The following is a 25,146-nucleotide window of genomic DNA, read 5'->3' as shown; positions in this document are numbered from 1 at the left end:
TTTTTTTCCCCTTTTCGTTGCCTAATTGCTCTGGCTAGGACTTCCAGTACTATGTTGAATGGAATTGGTGAGAGTGGGCATCCTTGTCTTGTTCCTGATCTTAGAGGAGATGCTTTCAGCTTTGCATCACTGAGTATGATGTTAGCTGTGTGCATGTCACGTATGGTCTTTATTATGTTGGGGTATGTTTCCTCTATACCCAGTTTGTTGAGAGTTTTTATCATGAAAGGATATGAATTTTTTCATGCTCTTTCTCTGCATCTACCAGATGATCATAATACTTATACTTCATGTTGTTAATGTGGTATATCACATTGATTGATTTGTAGATATTGAACCATCCTTGCATCCCTGGAATAAATCCCACTTGATCTTGGAGTATGACACCTTTACTGTATTGTTCACTTTTGTTTGTTAGTATTTTGTTGAGGATTTTTGCATCTGTGCTCATCAGGGATTTTGGCCTGTAATTTTCTTTTCTTGTAGTGTCCTTGTCTAGCTTTGGTATCCGGGTAATGATGACTTCTAAAATGAGTTTTTAAGTGTGCTCTCTTCATCTGTTTTTTGGAAGAGTTTGAGAAGGATTGGTGCTAATTCTTCTTTGAGTGTTTGGTAGAATTCACCAGTGAAGCCATCTGGTCCTGGACTTTTCTGCACTGGGAGGTTTTTGATTACTGATTCAATCTCCTTACTAGTAAGTGGTCTGCTCGGATTTTCTATTTCTTCATGACTCAGTCTTGGCACGGTGTATGTTTCTAGGTATTTATCCATTTCTTCTAGGCAGTCCAATTTGTTGGCATATAGTTGTTCATAGTAGGCTCTTATGATCCTTTATATTTCTGTGTTACTCGTTGTAATGTCTTATCTTTCATTTATTATTTTATTTATTTGAGTCCTTTCTCCTTTTTTTTTTTTAAAGGAAACTGTTAGTACAGCCCTCTTTTTAAAAAATTAATTAATTAATTTTTGGTTGCATTAGGTCTTTGTTGCGGTGCGTGGGCTTCTCATTGCAGTGGCTTCTCTTGTTGTGGAGCATGGGCTCTAGGCACACAGGCTTCAGTAGTTGTGGCTTGTGGGCTCTAGAGTGCAGGGTAAGTAGTTGTGGTGCATGGGCTCAGTTGCTCTGAAGCAGGTGGGATCTTCCTGGACCGGGGATTGAACCCATGTCCCCAGCATTGGCAGTTGGATTCATAACCACTGTGTCACCAGGGAAGTCCCTATTTGAGTCCTTTCTTTTTCTTGGTGAGTCTAGCTAAAAGTGTGTCTATTTCATTTATTTCCACTGTGATCTTTGTTATTTCCTTCCTTCTGCTAACTTTAGCCTTCATTTGTTCTTTTTTTTTGTAGTTCTTTGAGGTTACAGTTAGGTTGTTTATCTGAGATTTTTCTTTTTTCTTAATGTAGATGTTTATCACTATCCTCTTTCCCCTTAGAACTGCGTTTGGTATGTTGTGTTACCATTTTCTTTTGTTTCAAGATTTTTTAAATTTCTCTTTTTTTTGCGGTACGCGGGCCTCTCACTGTTGTGGCCTCTCCCGTTGCGGAGCACAGGCTCCGGACACGCAGGCTCAGTGGCCATGGCTTACAGGCCCAGCCGCTCCATGGCATGTGGGATCTTCCCGGACCAGGGCACGAACCCGTGTCCCCTGCATCGGCAGGCGGACTCTCAACCACTGTGCCACCAGGGAAGCCTAAATTTCTCTTTTGATTTCTTTTTTGACCCAATGATGGTTAAGTAATGTGTTGTTTAATATCCACATATTTGTGAATTTTCCATTTTTATTCTTGTAACTGATATCTAGTTTCATACCATTATTGTTGGAAAAGATGCTTGATATGATTTCAGTCTTCTTAAATTTGTTAAGACTAGTTTTGTGACCTATCATGTGATCTATCCTGAAGAATGTCCCATGTGCCCTTAAGAAGAGTGTGTATTCTGCTGCTGTGGGAGGGAATGTTATGTATATGTCTGTCAGGTTCATCTGGTGTAACGTGTGATTTAATTCCAGTGTTTCCTCATTGGCTTTCTGTCTGGATGATCTAGTCATTATTAAAAGTAAGGTATGGGATTCCTTACCGCTATTGTGTTGCTGTCTGTTTCTTCCTTCAGATCTGTTAGTATTTGCTTAATATATTTAGGTGCTCCTATGTTGGGTACATAAATATTTATAAATATTATATCTTCTTAATGAATTGGCCCTTTAGCATTATATAATGATCTCCTTTGTTTCTCGTTACAGTCTTTGGCTTAAAGTCTGTTTTGTCTGGTATAAGAATAGCTACCCTTGCTCTCTTTTGGTTTCCATTTGAGTGGAGTATCTTTTTCCATTCCTTCACTTTGAGGCTATCTGTCATCCTTGAAGCTGAAGTGAGGCAGAATATATATGCAGGCAGACCTCAGAGATGCTGCAGGCTCAGTTCTAGACCACGACAATAAAGCAAATATCCCAGTAAAGTGAGTAACGTGAATTTTTTCGTTTCCCAGTGCATATAAAAATTATGATTACACTATACTGTAGCCTGTTAAGTGTGCGATAGCATTATGTATAGAAATGTGCATACCTTAAATAAAAAACACTTTATTGCTAAAAAATGCTAACCATCATCGGAACCTTTAGCAAGTCGTAATCTTTTTGCTGGGGGAGGGTTTGAAACATTGCAAGAATTACCAAAATGTGACACAAAGTGAGCAAATGCTGTTGAAAAAAAAGGCGCTTATAGACTCACTTGACACAGGCTTTCCACAATCCTTCAGTCGTTAAAAATCCCATAATATCTGCAAAGCATAAAGCAAAGTACAGTGAAAGAAGGTCTGCCTGTAGCTGGGTTTTGCCTGTTTAATTGGGCTTTTGATGATGTCGTTGAGCTGTAGCTCTTTACATGTTCTGGACACAGGATCTGTAAATACTCTCTCCCATTCTATGGGTTGTGTTTTCACTTTGTCGATTGTGTCCTTTGCTGTGTATAAATTTTAATTTTCATGAAGTCCAAATGATCTGTCTTTTCTTTTGTTCCTGTACTTTTGGTGTCCTAGCTAAAAACATCATTGCCAAATCCAATGCCATGAAGCTTCCCCCCGTATCTTCTAGGAGTTTTACTTACAGTTTTAGGTCTTATGTATAGGTCTTTAATCCGTTGTGAGTTAATTTTTGTATATGGTATAAAGTTAAGGGTCCAACTTCATTCTTTTGCATGTGGAGATCCAGTTTTCCCAGGACCATTTGTTGAAAAGGCTATAGGTGCTCTTTCGCGATTGCTTTTCTCACCTACCTGTACATCCTGGAATTCACTCCACATCAGCTCATCAAGACGTTCCACTTTGTTTCACAGCTGCCTGGTACTTCGCTGTGTGGATGCCCCGTCGTTTATTTATTTATGAGCATTTAGATGATTTCCAGTATTTTGCAATTACAAACGATGTTGCAGCGAATAGCCTTGTCTATTTGCGTTTTCGTATTGTCGGAGGTGTGTCTTTAGGGTAGATTCCTAGAAATGGAAGTGCTGGGTTGAAGGATGAGTATGTGATTTTGTTAGGCAGGACCAGATTTCCTTCCAGAAGGCTGTTGCCACGTGCACCCCCGGCGATGTGTGAGTGAGCTGCTTCCCTTGCAGCATGTCCAACTGTGTCGCCACCCTAGTTCATCTTTTGCCAGCCTGACAGCATTTCTGTAACTGTGCGTTCGGGCACCTTTCCCATGTCTGAAGGTCACGTGTACGTGCATGCATACGTGTATTTTTCACTTGTCCATTCGTGTCTTTCCCACATTATTCTATTGAGTTTTTGTCCCTTGGTCCCTCAAATTTTAAGTCCCTTATATTCAAGGAATGTTAGTTCTTTGTCTGGGGTTTCTGTTGTGAACGTTTTCTCTGAGCTGGTCATTTGTCTTTTGACTGTATTTATGGTACTTTTTGTTACGAAAACAATTTCTGTGTTGATGTAATCAAATTTATCAGTCTTATATTCTGTTGCCTCTGGGCTGTGAGTCGTGATTGAGAACCTTTCCCTACCCCGAGGTGAAGGAGGAATCGATCGTGTTTCCTTCTAGAAGTTTGGGGCTCCGCTTTTTGTGTCCACGTGGGATCTACTTGTGTGTGTGTGATCTAAGGCCCTCTCTTTCCTGCTGGCTGCCCCGGGCCCCTTCCTTAGAGGTCCAGACTGCTCACCAGCGCCCTCTGACCTCAGAGTGGGATGGGACTGGGGGCAGGGAGGCCGGAGGCCGCTGCTGGGAGGGGCCGTGGGTTGAGGAGGCTTGCCCCAGGGGCGCTGCAGGGAGGGTGAGAAGTGAGGGGGCCTGTGGGTGAGAGGGTTTGAGGGTGGAGTGGGTGGGGGGTATGCAGGCACGAAAGAGGGGGCAGGACCCTAAGGCGTTTGTCTCAGCACCCAGGCAACGTAGCTTCTGAGGTGGGAGGGTGCTGGGGTCGGCGGGGATGAGCAGCCTGGTGTGGGACGCGTCACGTTGCAGGGGTTTGCCCGGCGAGGCGTCGTGAAGCCAGTGGGAGCTCAGGGGAGAGCCCGGGCTGGGGTCACAGGTCTGGGGGCCATCGGTGTATGGGCGAAATGAGAGCAGGGGCCTGGGCTCTCCCAGGAGTGAGTGAGATGGTGAGGGGAAGAGGAGGGGGGCGCCGCAGGGGACAACCCAGCGGGAGGCTGAGGGCGGGTGTCCTGGCGCCAAGGGGAGGGGGTTCAGGGGGTCGGAGTGAAGTGTCCGGTGGTCCTGAAGGGTCTCAGAACCGGCCTTTGTGGGGGCCTGGACGCCTGGCTGCACCGCTGGGAGCCACCCTAATGCCGCATCCTTGCCAGAAGCATCAGGATGGTTGAGGGACCTGACACAAGCGTCCCGGGTGTCAGGTGGGGCTGGTGACGCCCACAGGGGTGGGGGGCTCCCCTAGGGCCCGAGGACAAGCCTCAGGATGTTGGTGGTGGGCTTTGCGGAGCATGGAAGATGTGGGTGACACAGCTCTTCTGTGGGGGGAGCCGGCGACCTTGCGACACAGCCCTTCTGAGCTCTTCCTCTGCCCCTGCCACCCCTGGGACCCCCAGGGGATCTTCAGTGACTGCAGTGACCACTGGCTTGTATGATAGAAGCTCCCTGGCCTGAGGGATGGCGGGGAGGGGCTGTCAAGTTAAGATTTTTAAGAAGAAAGGTGTCTTTTGGGCTCACACAGGGCTGCACGGCACTAACGCTGTTTAATTCATGCTTCCTCCACACCAGTGTGCCCATATACCCAGGCATCATGCCAGAGCCGCCCTAGTGGACTTTCAGCTGCAGACTCATACGCACCAAAAAGGCAAAGCTTCAGCCGGGACGAGGTCTGTAGAGGGAGGTGCTCAACACCGGGAAAGCGTGTGTGGTCTGTGTAGGGGGGCTTGGCCGAGCAATCCAGGAAGGCTTCCTGGAGGAGGGGTTGCTCATGGTGAAGTAGAAGTTTCCAAATCACTGTAACACCTGCCCCACACTGGGGAAGGGCTGTGTTTGTATGACAAGTGCAGTGGGCAATGCAGATTGGGAGGCAAAGCATCTATCTAAAGGGTTTTATCTGCTATTTCATGAGACAGAGAATTTCAGTTCTTAATATCGTATGGTACTGTTTCACGAGGAGGTGGCTTCAAGCTTTAGGGAGGGCTGGTGGGATCCCAGAGCCTTTTCCCTCGGTGTCAATCATCGCTTCCCCCCTCCGTCTCCAAGTTCTGCATCTCTGCTCCCGGGACCCCCTTGCCTGGCGAACACTGTCCCCCGCCCAGGACCTGCAGGGCCTCTTTGCTGTCATGAATGACCGACTTCCGGAAGGCTGGTCCATGCTGCGTGGGGGGGCGCTCAGTGTCCTGGGGAGGGGTCTCAGTCACAGGCAGGGTGGGCTGGGGTTGGGGGTCCGGGTGGACTGCTCGGAGGATGTACCAGCTATTCTGGGCGGCCGGCAGGAAGCGGCAGCTGTGGGCCGGGTCCTCGGGCGGCTCCCAGACGGCCGTGCAGAGGTGTCGGCCTGGTGTTGGCATTTCCGGTCCCCATGTCTGCGCAGCATGTCCTGGGCTGGTTCTCCCTTTCCTTTGCTTTGTTCCCTCCTTGGTCAGGGCCTCTGTGGGTTGGGGCCAGACCGAGAAAGAAAAGAGGGGCTCTCGGGGCAGGGGCTCACTGGCCGCTACCCGGGTCGCGGGCGCCGGCAGGTGTGGGCAGGGTGCCCATGGGGCTGGCGTGGGGCAGCCGTGTGGGGTCATGCTCTGGGGTGTGATGAGCGAGGGCTGGGACGGACTCACTGCTGATGTCCCCTTTCCATCGGGACGCAGCCTAACTCCGGTGTCCTGGTGTTCGGAGGCTCCGGCCCCCCCGGTTAGGGTGAGTGAAAGGAGAGCGCCTCTGATGTCCCTGCCCTTCCTCCCACTCGGGGTGTCTGGGGCCCAGGCCAGGCGCTCAGATCCCAGCCCAGAGCCTGTGTCTGCTGGTGCTGGGAGGCCTGGCAGGCCTAGATGCCTCTCCTGTGCCCACAAGGTGCTCCTGGGCATGGCCTTCCTCTGACCTCCTAGCTGGTGCCGTTCCTGGCCCTTCACCCTGCTCCTGCCACCCTGGCCTCAAGCCTGCCCACCCTGCCTCAGGGCCTTTGCACTCGCCTCGGCCTGGAATATCCGTCCTTAGCCCTCACCTCCGTGTCACTGCCTGGAGCGGCCTCCCTCCCGTCACTCACTGTGACAGCCCCTCTCTGTTTCCCAGGGGCAGCTGTCACTGTCTGTTATTTTGTTCTTTGGTTTCTGGTTTCTTATCTCTTTTTCCCCGTGTCTGCCTCGTCCCTGGAGCCCACCAAGGTGCCGGGCACAGAGCCGGTGCTTTCGCCCCATCTGGGGGTGGGCGAGGGCTGGACCCCCGGGCCTCGCAGGCAGGCCGGGTGAGAAGTGTGCTTTTATCCCGAGCACCTGGGGCCCCACAGGAGGGCTCGCTGGGGTGCCGCGTGGCAGCAACGTGTTCTCGTTTCTAAACCTCCTCCAGGCCTGCGTGGCCTTCCCGGGCCCAGGACCTTCTTGGCTGGCCTCCGGATCGGTGGGGACCTGGTTTAGCCGAGTCCCGGTCGCTCCTCGGCCTGGGAACCCTTCCCCCGTGGTGGGTGACAAAGCGCATCTTTGAACCCCCGCCCCCCCCCACCTCGGCCGGCCATGCTGGGTGGAGGCTCCGACCTCCCTCTGCAGCAGAGGCCAGGCTGCCATCCGGGATCGAGGATGCTGAGGCCAAAATAAACCCGCTCATTGCATCCGGCGTTGAGTAATCCACGGGAGGCGGTGATGGAGGAGCGCCAGGGACCCCGCAGGCCCTGCCGCACAACTAGCTGCTTCCCCCCTCCACGCCCTAGAGCGGCTCCCGGCTTTGGTGCAGGCTGGGCCTGGTTCCAGGCGGCCTGGGTGGAAGTCCAGCCCGGGAACCTGGATGCAGGAGGGCGGGCGTGGCTGCAAGGGGGCAGGGGGCACCTCGACCGCTTAGGGGCCCGGGCCACGTCCACCAGGGCCCCTTCCTCAGGCATGTGTCAGAGCCCGGAGCGTGTGTTCACAGATCAGAGTGGGGCGCGGACGCGGGGTAAGGAGGAAGCACGGAGGAAGTGGGGGTGTCGGTCTCAGGCCTGCTGGAGAAAGAGGAAACAGGCTGTTTTCCGGAGGGGCAGGCCCTTCAGAAGCCACAGCTTGTGTGGGCAAGATCTGCGTCGTGTCCCAGGACGGCGATGGGTGGCCCAGTGTCAGGCACCTGCCACGTGCCGGGCACCCTCCCTCGGTCACACCTACGACGGTGGCCCAGCCCCCTCACCGTGTCCACACGCCCCCAGCAGGGCCGGCGTCGGGCCCCTGCTCCTGGGGCCCAGCGGGCACATCTGGGGGCAGCTCAAAGCGTTGGCGGCAGCCTGGGAGTCGGCCACGGGGCCGCCTGCCCTGCCAGCCTCCGCCCATGCCGAGGGCCAACGTGCTTGGTCCCCGGGTTCCTGGAGGCTGCGTCTGGGGATGCCGTCCGAGCCTGGCTGGGAGGCTCCAGGCCCCGGCTCAGGGCTTACCATCCTCCGCTGCCCCAACCCTGCCTTGGCCTGTCCAAGCCCTGCCCCGCTGCTGCCACCACGGGTCACCGGTACAGCTCCTGACGGCCGAGCCGAGGGCAGGGGTGAGTGGGGGTGGCCTTTCCACAGGTCGGAGCTGTCTGAACAGCAAGCTTGCGGCTCCCGGGGTGGTGTCGTGGCAGTGGGCCGGGCCGGGGCTTCCCGGTTGGCTCGCAGCAGTGGCCGCTGGTCAGGGGACCCTAGGGTCCCTGGGGACTGACCATGCCCGGGCCTGGTGTGCAGGTGCTGGGCAGGCAGGTGGCAGTGGCTAGGTGTGGGTGCAGCCTGCTTGGCCCCTCGGGGGGTGTCAGCAGCACGGCAGAGAGAGGTTGGGGCTGGATTTGGGGGTCAGCGTCGGAGAAGTGGTGTCCCCACGATGGGCCGCCGCTCCTGACGTCCTTGCCTCACCCGCACCCCACCGCATCCCAGCTCCCCCAGATCCCCCGCCTCCTGGGGATGCTCCGTAGCAAGAGCTGGTGTGTAGCCCCTCTTGTGGCCCGGAGTGGGGCTGCCGCCGCCTTAGGCCTGAGGCCTGGCCACGCTGGGGTCCGCCTGGGGCCGCCCTCTCCTGTCCTGCCCCTCTTCGCTGGGACGCCTCAGGACTGTAGCAGAGGCTGGCAGAGGCCCAGGCCCCGATCCCAAGACCTTCCCATCGACAGCAAAGCTGGCCACAGAGGCCGGGGTGAAGGGCCCCATTCGGGAGGCCTGCCCGGGACTGTGTGCGCTGGCAGCCCCTCTGCCCACGGCTGTCCCCGTCTCAGAGTTCTGGTTTTGTCAGCAGAGGGTTCTCCTGGCCCGGGGTGACGGGGAGAGGAGAGCGATGCTTTCTTGCTCTGCGGGTGGACAGGCCCCTGGGGCCGCTGCATCCCAGTTCGGGGGCCTTGGGGGAGGAGGGTGTTCCTTGGGGAAGGAGGCATGGCCCGGATCGCCCCCGGAGAGAGCTTGAAGCTGGACCCCTTACCGGTCTGGGCTGCCCGGAGGTCCCGAGAAGCTGGCATCTACGTCCAGGGAACCTTGGCCCATGGGCTGCAGGGAGACAGGGCAGCCGCTTCTTGGCCTCACAGCACAGGTCGGCTCTGGGGCGGGCGGTACCTCTGGCCTGGGCCTTGTGCCAGCGCTCGGGCCCTGCACGGAGCCAGCGGTGCCCGGCGTGCGGACCTGCTTTCTCTCCACCTCCCCCAGGCACTGACCTTCTGGGCTTAGGGGCCCGGGGGCTGGGAGGGGGGTCGGGGACCCCGAGCCCCCCATGGGGCCACACCTGCAGCTGCCCTGGGGGCTGGGTTTGGGTGTGGGTGAGCTGAAGTCAGCCGGGGGGACCCTGTCTCCTGGGTGGGCAGCCTTTGCAGGTCGGGCTGGACGCAGGGTGGGGGTCGGGTGGGTTCTGCCTCGGGCTGGGGCTGCCCACGTGGGCTTTCTGGCTTCTCACCTTCTCACCCACCTCCAAACTGTTGGGTCCGGGGCTAGGGAAGGAGGAGGAATGTCTCGTTTTGGCCAGCGAACCTGCCTCTGTGGGTCTGGGTGGTGGTCTTGGCCCTGAGGGCAGACCTTACGGGGGTGGGGGGTGCCCTGAGGGGCTGCCGGGGCTGACTTGAGGGCGAAGCCACTCTGGACAGTGAGTGGGCCTGTCCCCGGCACACGGGCCCCCCAGAGGCTGTGTGGTGGACCAGCTGAGGCTGCCACAGGCTTTACCACGAGGAGCCCTGAGCTGTTCCCCATGAGGTGACCTTGTCGTGTGGTCTGGGCCGGCCCACCCTCTATGGCCTCAGTTTCTTCCTCTGCGGAAGAGCAGGGGTGGCTGGGCTTCTCACCCAAACCCCGTGCTGAGTGCTTTCAGTGCGGGACAGAGCCCAGGCCGGGTGGGCACAGGGCACATGTCCCTGGGAGGGACAGCCCTCCCAGGCTGCCCACCCCTGCACTGGCCTTTCTTCTTTTCTGGGGAAATCCTAGGTGTTTACAATCAGGCAGGACCAGAACGAGCTGGATTTGAGAGGAGTTCTTGGCATTTCTGAGCCTCCATTTCCCCACCTGGGAAATGGGCATCTTAATACGTAACTCATCCTATTAATGGGGGTTCTCCAAGAAACAGAATCATGTGTGTGTAACCACACACACACACACACACACACACACACACACACACAGAGATTCCTTATTTTTTTTATTTTTATTTTTAATTGATTTTTTGCTGTGTTGGGTCTTCGTTTCTGTGCGAGGGCTTTCTCTAGTTGTGGCGAGCGGGGGCCACTCTTCATCACGGTGCGCGGGCCTCTCACTATCGCGGCCTCTCTTGTGGCGGAGCACAGGCTTCAGAGGCGCAGGCTCAGTAGTTGGGGCTCACGGGCCCAGTTGCTCCGCGGCATGTGGGATCCTCGCAGACCAGGGCTCGAACCCGTGTCCCCGGCAGATTCTCAACCACTGTGCCACCAGGGAAGCCCGAGGTTCCTTATTTTAAGGCATTGATGTTGGGAGCTGGCAAACTCCAAATCCAAGGGCAGGTCGATGGCTGGACACTCAGGCAGGGTCTGTGCTGGAGTCTTGAAGCAGAATCCCTTCTTCTCTTTGGGGAAGCCCCAGTGTCTGCTCCTGGGGCCTTCCCCTGATGGAAAAGGCCCTGCATCAGGGAAGGAGACCAGGGTCGCTCAGTCTGCTGCCTATAGGTCTTCACCACGTCTAAAGCATACCCTTCTTGGCCGCCTCTGGTGTCCGAGTGTCAGGTGGGAGACCCCGGCCCAGAAAGGTTCCCAGACGTCAAGGCCCAGGTGGGAGGTGAGGTCCCTCTACGGTGGGGCAGATAGGAATCGGCAGTGAGGGGCACATGTCCCCCCACCCTCCCCTCGGAGTCAGGGAGCCCTGAGGATCTGGGAACCCTCTCCCCCGGCATGGAGACCTCTCCCGAGACTGAGGTTTCCCTGCCGAGTTCTGGACTCCACAGACACTGGTATCTGCGTTGGAAGAGACCGCGGACGTAGGGGACCTCCTGCATCGCTCCGAGTCAGCGGCTGCTGCTTCCCTGCCTGTCTGTGCCGCCTCCTCCCTGAATTCTCTGCAGGGTCCACGTGGCCGTGTTCTCTCCTCTCCTCTGGGCTTTGCACATGCTGTTCCCTCTGCTTGGGTCAGGCCCCCGCCTCTGAGAAGCCCTCCCTGCTTGCCCCTTCCAACGGGAGTGGGAGAGAGAGGAGGGGTTGGGAGAGAAAGGGGTGCCCAGCTGGAAGCCCCCACCTGCCCACTTCAGGCCTCTGATGTCCCTGGGCCTGTGGAGTGTGTGCGTCAGGGTCCACCCCACACCTGCCTCGGCTCCCTGATGAGAGGTGGCCGGCGCCCAGGCCCCTCAGTAGCAGCTGCGGAGGCGTCCCTCTCCTGCAGGCTCTCACTGGTGGTTCTTAGCCCAGTCGTAGAGCTGGGTGGCATGCTGCTGAGTCCCTGAGGTCCAGACTCTGGGGCTGCTTCTGTCTCCCTAGTGGGGCAGAGGCAGGCTCTTGGCACCCTCAATGCGTCCCCACTTCCCAGTGGGGAAACCAAGGCTCAGGTCACACAGCTGCTCAGTTTCCAGGGACCCCTTGAGTCAGGCCAAAGCCTCCACCGTGGAGTTGGGAGGTTTCCTTCAGCTGCAGATCAAGCCAAACTGCAGCAAGAAAGACTTAGGCTAGACAGGAGGAGGGACTTTTCCAGCAGGGATGAGCCCGAGACGCCCATCCCCTCGGGCATGATGGGGTGGCGTTGCCCGGCTGCTGGCCACCTTGCTCCTCCTAGGACCTGGGTTGAGGTGTCCCGGGAGCCCTGCTGTGGCCTCGAGTCTCCAGAGTTGCCCTGTTTGAAGGAGGGCAGGGATCTGGACCCTGGGCAGGAAACCCACCAGACCCCTCCCACCTCCGCTGGTACCCAAGTCCTCCACTACCTGTTGCCCTGTCTCACCCCAGAGGGGAGGCTGCCCCATCCCATCCTGTCCCGTCCCAGGAGAGGCCTGCAGGGCCCGGCCGCGCCCAGGCCGAGGATGTCCCCGAGACGCAGGCCGTGTCTGGGTAGAGCCAGTGGGCACAGGTACGTCCAGCTGCCCGCGCTGCCCTCTGGGAGGGCCTGCTGGACTCCTGCCCCCACCCAGAACGGGCCTCTTTCACAGGGAAGGCGACAGTGTCCTGGGACAGATAAGGCCCCTTCCGTGGGGTCACTTCAGTTCGTTCTCTGGCACCTTCTAAATATACCCTCCGAGGGGGTTCTTATCGTGGCCGGGCCGGGCCGGGCAGCCAGGCTTAGCGTAGGCGACACTGTGCGGGTCAGAGCCACCCCCCAGCCCTGGGCCCTGGATGGGCTCGTCCTCTGCCAGGCGGCCCTGCCTCAGGTGGGCCTGCCGTCCAGTGCTGGGACCCCGAGGGCCGGGGCATCCCCCAGCCCTCCTAGCCAAGCCCGCCTGGGGCCTGTCCTCCCACCGCTGGGCTGGGGCAGCCCCTCAGGGATGGTCGGTGGGAGGACAGGCCCTGCCACTCGGGTGGACCGTGTCTTCCTGAAGGCGGGAGGAACAGCCTGGTGGGAGGAGCCTGCACTGCACTCCAGGGCGGCCCTGGAGTCCCTTTCCCCACCGCTGTGTGCACCCCTGGCTCTGGGCAGTCACGTGCTCTCTTTCTCCTCCGATGAGGGACAGGCCCGCCTCTGGGCCTGTTCTCTGGGCCGGTTCTCGCGAGGACCAAGTGGACGGGAGGCCCTCCGAGGCCTGGACCCGCCGGGGCTCCTCAGGGGAAGGAGGATGGGGTCCCAGATCTGGGGGTGGCTGCCCCTGCTGTCTGGGGCTGGACGTTCCCAGTTCAGTCGCCCGCAGCCTGGTGCTCGGATGTGGCTGTCGTGTTTCTGATGGTGTAACAGGCGCCTGTGGCATCGCACATGCGTGTACACACGGCACCCCCTCCCCCAGACCCCCGCAGCCGCCCCTCTAGTGCCCTGAAAAGGCTTTGAACTGACCGCGTAGGGCGATGTGGTTGAGCCCTCAGCCAGGGCCTGTGCTCGCCTGCGCCCCCAGCTGCCCCCCGCTGGCGTGGCCCTCAGCAGAAGGGGTTGCCCCCCCGGAAACGCGAGGGCCCTGTGCTGAGGTGGACGTAGAACGTGAGCGGACGCCGGGCGCCGGGATGAGACGCGAGAGCGGCCACCACCCGCGTCCTCTGACAGCAGCCAGGCCGCTGGGCAGGGCGGTGGCCTGTGGGGCCCCGGAGCTCGGCTGGACCCGGGCCACCCCACTGCCCGCCCTGCAGGGCTGTCGAAGCGGAATGCATGGCCAGTGCGGGGGGCGCCGCTGCCACCTCGGGGTGGGGTGCAGCGGGGCTTCTGGGGACCGGCCGAGATGGGCCTGAAGCGCCTTCGGCCGGGGGGCTCCCCGGGGCCTCCAGGATGGAACGTGTTTGTGTCTGCGCGGGGAGGTCGGGGTCCCTGAGCGCGGCCGTCGGGTGAGCGAGGGTGGTAGACCCCCTGTCCTTATGGTGCGCTGCTCTCGGCGGAAACGTCACACGCCTTCCCGGGGGAGCAGGACCCCGTCCCTGTGCCCAAGCTGTCCCCTCACCTGCGTCGTCCTGAGTTTCGGGGAGAGGCCCCAAGGAGAGGGTGCGGGCTGAACCCTGGCGGTCTCTGCCCGGCCGGTGGCCTCCCCGCAGACGCTGAGCAGAGTGGCTGCGAGAGCAGTGCCTTGCAGGCGTGGGAGGGGCCGGCGGCGTGGGTGGTCCGGACGGGTGCAGTGTCCCCCCGTGGTCTCCCCCAACTAGCCTGGAGTTGGTCTTCTCCTGGGGCAGCCTATCCCTGCTGCCTCTGGGGCCGACTTCGGGCAGCTGGACCACGGCCCTCAGAGCCCTCACCCAGTGCGTCATGGTGCACTCCTGGCAGTGGGGGTGGCCGTGCCTGCTCCCAGCTCACGTCAGAGCCCACCCTCGCCCCCGGGAGGCTCCTTTCTGCCTGGCACTATTGGCATGCAGTCTGGTGGAGGGGGGGCGTACGTGGAGAGCTGCCTGGTGTCCTGGCCCATTGGAAGCCCTGTAGGGGCTTGGCTGGGACCGTGGGGGGGGGATGTGGCAGGGCAGGGCGAGGAGGAAAAGAAGGGCATGAAAGGATCTCACTGTTTGATAGACCCTGGAGGCCTACATGGAGGAGGTGGCACTGAGAATTCTTTCCACTGAGCTCCTGAGTTCAACCTAAAACATTCATTAAGTCAGTGAGTCATTCAACAAACACTCATGTACCAAGCCCCATACGGGGCCTTCAAAGTGGAACATCGGCAGATGGGCCTCTGCCTGGGGAGCCTTTGCTCTATTGGGGCAAGAGTGGGCAGCAGGTGGTCAGTGGTCTGATGAGAGTGGGGCAGGGCCCACAGGGCCCAGCGGTGGCATCAGAAGGCCGGCCCCCTGCGGGGAAGCCCAGGAAAGTGGGTTTGGAGTTCAGAGTTCATTGGAGAATCTTTAGCTTGGGAGGGGCTGGTGGGATTTGCATTTTCCCAGGATTGCCCCAGCCGCCCAGTGGACGTTGAAAGACTGGGGCAGGGAGACCAGTGGGGTGTGGGCTGAAGATTCCGGTGCAGTCCTGGTGGCCCCCCGGTGGTGGTGGCCCCCAGGCAGTGGAGGCCTGGCCTTTAGGGAGGTGCTGTGTGCACAGGCACAACGTGAGGGCCCAGCCGGAGCACAAGGTGTGAGGTCCTGTGTCTCCGGGGTCCCTAGCCCAGTTCACTTTCAGAAGAAGTGTCAGCTGAAACCCCACAAGGCTGTGGAAGGCCTCCGTCTAGCTACGGGTCTCACATCGCCCGAGTGAACCTCATAAAAGAACGAGACTCGGTGCCTCTGAACAAGCCCCGTGGAAGGTTCAGAGTTGGTCGGGGGGAGGCTGGGTGGGGGGCGACCCCTGGAAGCCCTGGTCAGGAGGCCTGGCCTGGACCCTGCCGGGCACGAGGTGGGGAGACGGGGTGCGGGGGCTGCTGTGGTCCTGGGTGAGAAGTGCGGGGGTCCCTGGGGCGCTGAGCCTCACCTGGGCCGGGTCGACTGCCACTCCGGCTCCTTTCGCTCCGTGGCGTGATGTCGTTTGGATGGTGCAGTGCCGAGTGGTGACCTCGGAGGGACATGGCTGCGTCCTAATCCCTGGAGCCTGTGACCTTATTTGGAAAGAGGGTCTTTGCAGACATAGTGACAAGGTGAGCAGGAAACTCTAAACCTATCTTGGACTGTTTTAAAAATCGTGACACTAACATGTGTTTTACCAGATACCTGATGCTGATTTTTGAAAACTCACTGAAGATTCACTAATAGATACCATCACCCTAAGCAGTTTATTGGTATATTAAAACGCTCTATATGTCATAGAGGCTGAATGACGGCCCCCAAAGATGTCAGGCCCCCTGGAACTTGCGAACGTGACCTTACGTAGAAAAAGCGTCTTGGCAAGGGTGATAAGTTAAGGGTCTTGAGAGGGGGGGATGATCCTGGATACCCGGGGGGAAGGGGGCCCAAATCCAGTGACAGGCATCCTCATAAGAGACACACAGAAGAAACAGACATGGAGGAGGTGGCCCCATGACGATGGAGCAGAGACTGAGGGATGCGGCCACGAGCCCAGGATGCCTGGGGCCCCCAGAAGCTGGAAGAGGTCCAGTCCCGCCATTCCCCACCACCCCCCGCCTGCCCAGGACAGCGCCCCCGCACCCTGTGGTTCAGGCTTGGATGTGGCGTTCCCTCTTGGAGAACCCTGGCCCTTGGCAATGGGGTCCCCTGCCCAAGGGGGAGGCTCAGTCCTTGCCTTGAAGTTGGAGCTGGGCAGGGGGCCCCAGGGCTGGCCGGCCTGGGCTCACTGGCCCTGTGGCCCTGGGCGTGTACCTGCTGTCCCAGAGCCTTGGGGTCCCCTTGCTTCTTGCTGTACAATCCAGGGCCCTCTCAGGGCTGGACAGAGTGGGCGGGAGGGGCAGCCCCACAGCCTGGAACCGGGACCCGCCTCGCTGTGGCCTTGGTCTCCTTGTGGGAGGTGATACGACACCTTCTACACGGGGTGTGGTGGGGAGCTTGTGCGTAGCACCCAGCACCTGGGCCTGAGGTGTGAGCTGCCACGTGCCCGGCCCAGCCCCACCCAGAGCAGTGCTGCGCGTGGGCTGGACCAGCGGGGCGCGGGGTCTTGGCATCCTGTTGGGCAGTGTTGCCCCCAACCCCGGGGACAGCCCTGGTGGGACCAGAGGTTGCCTCCCCCCTGGGGGTCCAGTGCCACGGGGGATACGTCCAGGCGCTGGCTCACCAGCCCTGGGGCCCGAGCGGGGCTACCTGTCCTCTGTTTGTTCGGAGGTGTTTATTATCTTTCAGGGTGACTTTTGTACAAAGAGGAGCCCCTCCCATACGGCTGGGGTTTGAACGTCAGCAGCTAATCTGTTAAATCACGCGTTCGGAGTTCGGCCGGGAGCTTTAGGCCACTGGACAAGCCCTCTGTCTGTTATCGCCCGAAGGTCCAGGCAGAGTGGGCGGGTTTTTGAACCTCGCTCAGCCTCATTTATAGCCTTTGTCAAACACCGACAGCCATCCAGGGCTTGTGTATAGAAGTCATTTACTTAGTTTCCTTTTTTTTTTTAAACTTAAAAAAAATTGTGTTAAGATACATGTAACAAAATTTACCCTGTAACCATTTCTAAGCGCACAGCTCAGTGGCACTAAGCGCAGTTACATTGCTGTGCAGCCGTCACTCCGTTCATCCCCAGAACTTCATCTTCCCAAACTGACACACTCTGTCCCCATCAAACACGCACTTCCCATCCCCTTCCCCAGCCCCTGGCCCCCAGCATCCTATTTTCTGTGTCTGTGGATTTGATGACTCTCAAAGGCACCTCGTAGGGGCAGAATCGTGCTGGACCGACAGAGCTTTTCAAAGTACGTAATTTTTATACATTGAATAATTTGAGCACACAGGTAACGGCACATCTTCCGTTCTCTGATTCGTCCCAGCGCCGCATTTCAGTGTCCCGGAATCTCAGCTCAGAGCCCGGGGAGCCCGAAGGCTGAGGTCTTTCACGTCTGGGTTCTGAGGGCGCTCTGAACAGGCCACAGGCCCTTTGCACGTGAAGTGTGTGCTTGTTCACGTTTTCAACGTCACTGGGAAACATCCCGGTGTTGAAAGAGGCTTCCCTGTGGGCTGGAGAGACCGTCACGGTTAGACTCACGTAGGTTCCCCGAGGGTCCGGCCCACGCCCTGCCTCTGCGGGGCGCCGGCCTGGGTGAGCCCGCCAGTCCCAGGTACTGGGGGTCCCAGCCCATTGCGGGGGTTGAAGGGGGTGCAGTCTACAGCCCGCCTCCTGCGCCTGGAGCGCCCTCCCGCTGAGCTGCGGCCCGCGGCCCTGGCACGGCTCCTGCATTCTTCAGTGTTTCCAGGGCACCTGCTGCCACAGATCCTGAAATGATGTCCGATAACGTTCCGGACGTCCCTCGGGGCGGGGGCTGGCGGCCGCAGTGCCCGGGGCGGGTCAGCCGTCAGGGCACAAGCAGGCCATTGTCCTCGGGCCGGAGCTGCCTCCCCCTGGCTGTAGCCACCTCCCTCGGGCACGCACATGCCCTCCTGGGAAGTTGGATCTAGCAGCACTGGGGGCCGAAGGGGCTTCTTCTCCCCCGCAGCCCTGCTCCCCACGCCCCATCCAAAGAACAGGGTGGTTTCCTTCTTTCCCTGGACCTCTGTCTCCCAGCTCCTGGGGTCTGTGGCTGCCTGGTTTTGGGGCCTTGGGAGGTGAGCTGGAATGGACAGGTGGTGGCCAGCCCCGCAGAGGCGGGAGGGGGGTGTCAGGCGCCTCAGGCTGCTGCGGGCCCCCGAAGGGCAGGGACCCTATCTTGGCATCGCTGAGGCTCCGGGCCCCACGCAGGACAGGTTGGAGGGGACAAGAATCGCCTTTGTTAAGGGATTCTTTCTGAAACTAGCACGACGTGTGCGAATAGTTGAAGAGCTGTTTAGCCTTCAGAATGCAGCAAGGCTGAGACTAGCAAAGTGTGGAGAGATCGTGAACGCCAAACCCCTGATCTCGAGGGAAAGCCGTCTCCAGCCGGGTCCCCGGGGAGGAGCTCCCGGGCAGGGGCCCCGCGCTCTGACCCAGAGCCTCAGCCTCTGGGCGCACAGAGCGGGGGGTCTCTGTGCACCTCTGAGCGGAGCTCGGGGTGAGGGCACCCGCCCTGCTGTCACCCTCCATGCCGGCCTGTCCACAGCCCCAGGCAGGGCTGCTCTGGCCAGAACCTTCCTCTTTGGCAAGGCTCAGTCACCCTTCCCCCGGCCCCCTGAGCACAGCCAGACACAGGGCAGCGAGTACAAGAGGTCTCCCGGCAGCCGTGGTACCTGCAGCCCATTCAGGACGCTCCCCAGGCCTCGCCCGGGGTCTCTGTGCCCCGGCCTGGCACGCGGTTCTAACACGCCCTCGCTCTGCTTTCTGTCCGGGGTCATCCTAACAGCGACAGCGAACGGCCGGTTGCCACCCTGGCAGCAAGAGTCATACAGGGACAGGCCTTGTAGCCGGGTGACGGCGGCCTCCTAGGCCCAGAGCATGGCCAAGCCGCCGCCTGGCAGCACATGCAGCGCCCACCACGATGCGCCGCTTTGGGCTCCGTCTGCTTCGTCTGCCTTGGGAGACAGGAGACGGCAGGGAATTCAGGACTTTTCGAGCACATCCTGGCCGTGGAGGCTGGCGAGCGCTGGGCAGTGGGGCCCAAAGACCTGGGTCCAGGCCTGGCCCGGGCCGGCCCTCACCTTCCTGGCTGCGGGTCGCCGCAGGCTTGGGGACAGTGGTGCGGGGCACAGGGCACGTGACTCAGAGCTGAGGCCGGTTTTATTGACGTGGGGACTGCGGGTCAGCCCTGATGTTGGTGTCCTGACCTTTGGATCTGAGTGTGAGTGTGTGTGGAAAAGGGGGCTTCGCAGGTGTGGCTAAGAGAAGGATCTGGATCTGGGGGATTGTCCTGGATCACCTGGCAGACCCTGGGTGTCATCGCAAATGTCCCTCGGGGCGGGGGTGGTCAGAGAGAGATGAGACCACGTGTGTCGTGCTCCCCGCCCCCACCCCCGGGCCTTGGCCTCGTGACCTCCGTGGTTTGACCACGCGAGGTTCATTCACCCTTGGGAAGCGTGGAGCCCGAGCCCCTGTTTCCCTGTACGTAGCATCTGTGGCATCTGTCCCCGGACGGCTTCCTGTGGCCCGACGGAGAGTGGTTGAAGTACCCCCACGGGCCGTGGGCGGGCGGGTTCTGCCCATCTTCTCAGGAGGAGAGGGCACGAGGTGGGACACTGGGCCCAGCCTTGGGCAGCCACAGGACTGACCCCTGAGTCCCTGCCCGATGTCCACTGGCCTGAGAGGCAGTGGCCGCGGGCCGTGGCTCCGGCTGTGTCGATGGGGGAACTGAGGCCCGGAAGCAGCCTGGACCGCGTTGTAGGCAGTGTGGCTTCTTTGTGCGGCTGCCTCCACACCCAGGGGGCCTGGGGGCAGGGGTGGGGTGGGGTGGGCACCTCCCTCCTTGGGGACCTCACCTGCCCTGGTTTCTCTCGGCCGAGCCGGGCAGCGAGGCCCTGGGACTCACGGGGCTTCGGGGTGTGGGCCGGGGGCAAGTGAGCTCTGTGCCTGAGGGACAGTCGGGCCAGCCAGGCACTCGCTCTGCCAGCCAGGGTTCGCTTGTGTCCCCCTGAGATCGAAAGCTTCCTGAGGTGGGGGCCCAGGGTCTCAGTCACCACACAAGGGATGCCCTCAGGTCCCAGCAGGGAGGCACGGCTACATCTGTTAAACGGCTTCCCTGGGGGCTGGGCGGGCCTGGACGCCCTTCTGAGCTGGCAGGCGAGTCTGCAGTCGGGCAGAGTGGGTGGTGGGCATGCAGGGTCCTGGGGGTGGCACCGGGTGTGGCGGCCTTGGGCCCTGGGGCGCTGGCGTCTCCCATCCCGGGAGGCCCCAGGCCAAACGAGGGCTGCGGCTCCCGGGGTCCTGCTGGGAGCCGCTGTGGGACTCGGGGCTGCGTTCAGACTGTGCTTCGGGTCCAGCGTCCTGGCGGGGGCTGGTGTGAGCCAGGCTGTACCCCGAAGAGAGGAGGGCGGGGCGCAGAGGAAGGGCCAGCGTGGGAGGGACGGAGGAGGGAGCTGGGACTCGATGGAGGTGCACCTGAGCAGGTGCGGGCTGAGTACCTGCTGTGCGCCAGACCCCGTCCCTGGCGTGGGGTGTGGCGGGGGTGGCACCCCACAGCCCTCCTCTGGGGGCTCGTGGTCTTGGGGGTGGACGGCGCAGAAGGGGACAAACAGGCCCCAGGCCCGGCGGTGATATGTGAGCATGAAGGACACAGGTGGAGGCACGTGGGGGTGAGCCTTGGGTCCCGTTTGCGGGTGAGGGTGCGGAGCTTGCAGGCGGGGCACTGGCAGGTGCAAAGGCCCCGAGGCAGGTGGGGGGCGGGGCATGCTGGGAAGGAGCTGGGGTCAGGGTCACTGTGGTGTCATGTGGGGGTGATGTTGAGGGCTCAGTCAGTGGCCGGGCAGGGTGGACTCTGGGGCCCAGGGTGGAGGCAAGCACTGTGGTCAGGACAAGAGACAAGGCTGACGAAGGGGCAGGGTGCAGAGGGGTGGCTGGGACCCGGCTCTGTGGGTCCAGCTGACCCAGCCTGTGTGAGGCACCAGGAGAGAGGTGGAGACGAGAGCTGTTAGAGGGAACCCCGAGAGCTGCGGGAGAGCAGCCGGGTCTTGGGGGGGGCTCCCCAGGCAGGGAGGAGCATCTGGGCGGCCCGGGTCCTGTCTCCTCCAGGAAATGTGGGGTGTGGTCTGTGTCGGGCAGCCTGTTCTCAGCGGACTCTGAGGGGCCGGGAGGGAAGGTGGGCTGGAGTGGGGAGGAGTGGGGCAGTGGGGGGATGCAGTGGGCTTCCTAGTGGGCACAGGCCAGGCGTGTGGGGATGGGGGGTGAAAGCAACTGCAGACAGCAGGATCTCGGTGGGGAGAGGGCCAGGGCTCCGTGGCGTGGGCCCAGAGAGCTGTCTCCACATCTGCAGCCCCGGGGCCACGCGAGGACCCACCTGGAGAGAGTGCTTGGAGCTCCCGCTAGAGTCGTCCTCTTCCCAGGCAGGAGGAGGGCTGGGGGCTCGGCCTGGTCTCATCCAGGGACGTGGAGGGAAGGGCCCGAGGGTCTGCCTTCAGGAAGCCTTACTGGTTCGGGTGTGGTCAGAGCAGCCCGGCTGTGCAGGGATGGGGTGGGAGGGGCTGAGCCTGGGGGCTGGCCCCGGGGGCAGGGGCTGCCGCCTTCCCTTTGTTCAGCTCGTGGGCTCCACCTCTGGCCTCCCCACACCCCCACCCCCGGGATGGGGAGGGGGAGGCAGGCGTCAGAGCAGCCTCCCGCCTGGGAGCCCAGGCTCTGGTGGCGCCCCGTTAGCGGCTGCAGGAGACGCCCGCTCCTGGCGCCTGTGCTGCAGCCCCTGAGCTGGTGTTGGGCGCGCTGCCCTGGTTGTCCGGACGGCCACAGAGCCCTGCGGCCACCACCCCTACGTGCAGGTGCAGGACGTTCCCCTCCCCCGAAGGAGGCCCCTCTGGCCCCGGAGGTCACCAGGCTGCTCTCTGCTCTGTGGATTTCCGTCCTGGACACCTTAGAGACAGGTGGTGGGCAGGGGCTGGTTCCCGGCTTGGGGTCCCAAGGCCCATCCCACCGTAGCCTGGGTCAGAGCTCATCCCTTCGAGGCCGGGTGACGTCACGTGCCTTTGGCTGTGCCACACTTGGTGCACTGTTGACGGTCGGCGGTCAGGGTTGGCGGCCCTTGGAACCCTCAGACCCGGGGAGGGCAGGGCCTGCTCCCCGGGCCTGGGCCGCGTCTGAGCGGGGAGGGGGGGGCATCCTGGCGCGGGCGCTGACTGCGTGTCCTCCTGTCCCGCAGCTTCCTCATTGTTCTGGTCTGCCTCATCTTCAGCGTGCTGTCCACCATCGAGCAGTATGTCGCCCTGGCCACGGGGACCCTCTTCTGGATGGTACGTAGCTGCGTGAGGGGCCCTGCGCTCTCATCCTCCAGGCGTGTGGACCAGGGGGTGAAGCCAGCTGCTCCTGGCCTCTCCCACCCACAAAACACCCCTCTGCCGGAGCCCCCCTGCTGGCTGGCTCTACAGGCTCGCCCTGATACTGGGGGACTAGAGGTGTGGGGACGCCCTACCCTGGCACCCTCACCTGCCAGGATGTGGCCGTCGGGCTGAGAAGGCCAAAGAATGGGAGGACCCCGGGGCCTGGTGGTCTGGGAGAGCTTCCTGGAGGAGGGGGCTTCTGAGCTGGGCCAGGAAGGAAGGACAGGAGGACGCGGGCACAAGGAGCCGGGGTTGTGGTCTGCTCGGCCTGCGCCGTGGCCCCGGGTCTGGCTGGTACTCGGACCCTGCAGGTGTCTCAGCCCCTGCCCCAGCCTCTGGCCAGGTTGCCTCCAGCCCTGGCCAACTGATGGCTGCAAGCTTGGGTCCCCAAGTCCTCGTAACGTGGCCTTGAGGCCGTGCCTGTTTTATTTGCATGCCGTCGGCTCCACTTTCCCTTTGATGTTTCTGGATTTGGGGTCACAGGAGTTTCCCCCTCTCAGGGTATAGAGAAACAGCCACAGCTGCCTCAAGCACTCGTCCGGGTTAGTCGTGTGGTTTTAAGCTGTTGACGGCAGTGGGCACATCCCGGCGTGAAGGTCAGATTCGCTCTCGCTCTGTCCCTCTCGTCTGCCCCCTCCCAGCACCACTTACTCCAAAGTGTGTCTTTGCTCCCCAGTTTGAGGAGCCATTTTTGTTGTGAACCAGATGTCCAGATGCCAGCGGCTCTGCTCTGGGATCTCCCTGTTCTGTCCACGGCTGCTTGTCCGTGCCTCTCTCCCACAGCCACGCTGGTTTGCTGATGTCTGCACTCAAATCTGTTTTAACAAGTGGTTAATATCCGTGCCCGGCTCTTCTCTTTCAGGGGCAATTCTTTCCTGTTTGTTTGTTCTCCCCAGTGACCTTCACAATCAGCTTGTCTGCCTCCCAGAAAAAATCCGATGGTGTTTGATGAATGCATCTGGGGAGACCGACATCTCTCTGGGGTGGGGTCTTTCTGTCCATGGTCAAGCTGTGTCTGTTCTACCCAGGAGGCTTTTATGGTTTCGTGATGTGGCTTTTAGACCGTTGTTGTTATTATTTTTAATGTAATAGACCGTCGTTGTTATTATGTTTAATATGATAATGGTGGTTGTTAGTTGCCGTCTCAGATGGGAGCTTCTCTTCCATTACGTTTCCTGGAGGCTATTTTGGTGTCTTGGAAAAGCCTTTGCTCCTGTCGCTTGTACAGCCTGTGACGGCCTCTGTTTTGTTATTGTGTGCGGGAGTTTCTCCTCTGGTCCTTTAGAGTTTTCTGACTTTGGAATTCCGCTGCCTGGTTTGGTCTAGCGTGCTGTTCAGGTGTGGAGACTGGCATCTGTCAGTCACTCCGCTTACCGGGCCAGGGGTGAGGGGGCTCCCTGTGCTTCCTCTGAAGGAATGTGCCCTCCCGGGCAGAGAGGTGGGGGGGGCAGTCCTTCAAGTCCAACGAGAGGACATGATTCTAAAGTGATGGTGTTGACTTTCGGGTGTCTTTCCTGCCTCTGTGGAGGTGTCGGCGGATGTCCGTGCTTTCCCGGGATAACTGTCCCGGCATTTTGTTTCTACTGTCCTGTTGGGTTATACTTTCTCATATAAAGGTAGGGACTTGTTTGAAAAGTAGGACGGCCGCCATCCCAGCAAGACGGAGGGCCTTCTGGGGTCATGGAGCCCCCCCGCTCGCCTGGTCCTGAGGGCCTATGGAGGTAACCCGGGTGCCAAACAGGTCCGTGCCAAGGCCCCAGAGGCCGCAGCTCCTTGCAGAAGTGCCCTCGGGCAGTATGACGGTTACTCTTGGCCTGCAGAGAGATGTCCCCAAACCCCTGCTCTGGGCAGGCCCTGGGGCAGGCCAGGGGTCATCTCCCTCTGGGTGAGCCGGAGGTGCTTCTCTCTGCTGTGAGCATCCCAGGTGCCCTGGCCGGCCGTGTGTCTGCTTCCCAGGCTGGGGACTGTCCTTCCCTCTGGCCGGCCTCCTTCCCACCTCCCAGACTGCAGGGGAGGAGCTGTGGGGGGCAGGGAGAGAGTGGAGAAAGTTGGGGGGTGTCTCTGGCGTTTTGGGTTATCACAGGGTGATTTGAGCCCCTGCCCAGACCGCACAAAGCACATCTGCTCTGCGAGTTGCTCCGGGGTCTCCTCGCGGCCAAGGTAACTGAGGTTCAAGAGGCAGTGGCTGGAAGGGGCCAGGAAGACCTTGCCGGGCTGGGCCCAGATTCCAAGGCTGCCGTTCTACCAAATGTAAGTGCTGGTGGTGCTGGGCCCAGGGGCCTGGTTGGCCGCCCGCCCCCTGTAGGTCTCCTGGGGCCATAACTAAGTCCACAGCCCGGGCGGCTTAAACGACAGGATGTATTATCTCCTGGTCCTGGAGGCTGGAATCCCAGACCCAGGTGTGGGCAGGGCTGGTCCTCCTGAGGCCTCTCTCCTCGGCGGCGTGTAGACGGCCGTCTCCTCCCTGCGTCCTCACGGGGTCGTCCCTCTGTGTGTGTCTGTGTCCTGACCTCCTCTTCTCATAAGGACCCCAGTCCTGTGGGGTTAGGGTCACCCTAGTGACCTCATTTTACCTTCCTCACCTCTTTGAAGGCCCAGCTCCAAATACAGTCACATCCTGAGGACTTGGGGGTTAGGGCTTCCGCATAGGGATTTGCGGGGGACACAGTTCAGCCCATAAGGCCCCCTGAGTGACTGGGGTCAGTTCCTCCTCTGCTGGGAGGTTTACTCTTAGGTTTTTAGATGTAAAGCATCCCAGGGACCGCCCCTGTGTGCACCCTGCCGCCCCGGGCCCTGCATCAGCCCCGAGGGTCCTGAGTCCAGGTGCCAAATCCTTGGGCATCTCATGCAGGGCCTCTGGGTGCAGCTGGGATGGGCCGGGTGAAGCCCGCATAGACTCTCGGCCCGGGAATCGCCACTGAAACCAGACCCTTGGTGGGGGGGTCACCCCAGGACCGCCCTGGGGGTGGGGGCAGACCCTGGCGGCCTCGGGCCTCCCCTGGTCCGGCCTCCACTCTCCCCTTGGCCTGGCCGGGAGCACCTCCCTCCCCAGTCAGT

General features: G+C 60.2%; 1 protein-coding gene across 4 annotated transcripts in view; it reads left to right on the top strand.

The window, feature by feature from the left end:
* The window catches only part of KCNQ1 (potassium voltage-gated channel subfamily Q member 1), a 348,762-nt gene that overhangs the window by 32,960 nt on the left and 290,656 nt on the right, over positions 1 to 25,146 (top strand). For all 4 annotated transcript variants that reach the window (XR_012333661.1, XM_073809353.1, XM_033861432.2 and 1 more), the window contains exon 2: positions 21,912 to 22,002. Coding sequence is in view for 3 of the 4 variants with exons in the window: in XM_073809353.1 (XP_073665454.1) it covers positions 21,912 to 22,002 (91 nt within the window). In the remaining variant the exon portion in view is untranslated. The remainder of the gene's footprint in view (positions 1 to 21,911; positions 22,003 to 25,146) is intronic.

Source organism: Tursiops truncatus, chromosome 8, assembly GCF_011762595.2.
Source record: "Tursiops truncatus isolate mTurTru1 chromosome 8, mTurTru1.mat.Y, whole genome shotgun sequence".
Taxonomy (NCBI): domain Eukaryota; kingdom Metazoa; phylum Chordata; class Mammalia; order Artiodactyla; family Delphinidae; genus Tursiops; species Tursiops truncatus.
Note: the sequence above shows the minus strand (reverse complement) of the source record. Positions and strands in the feature narration are given on the sequence as shown.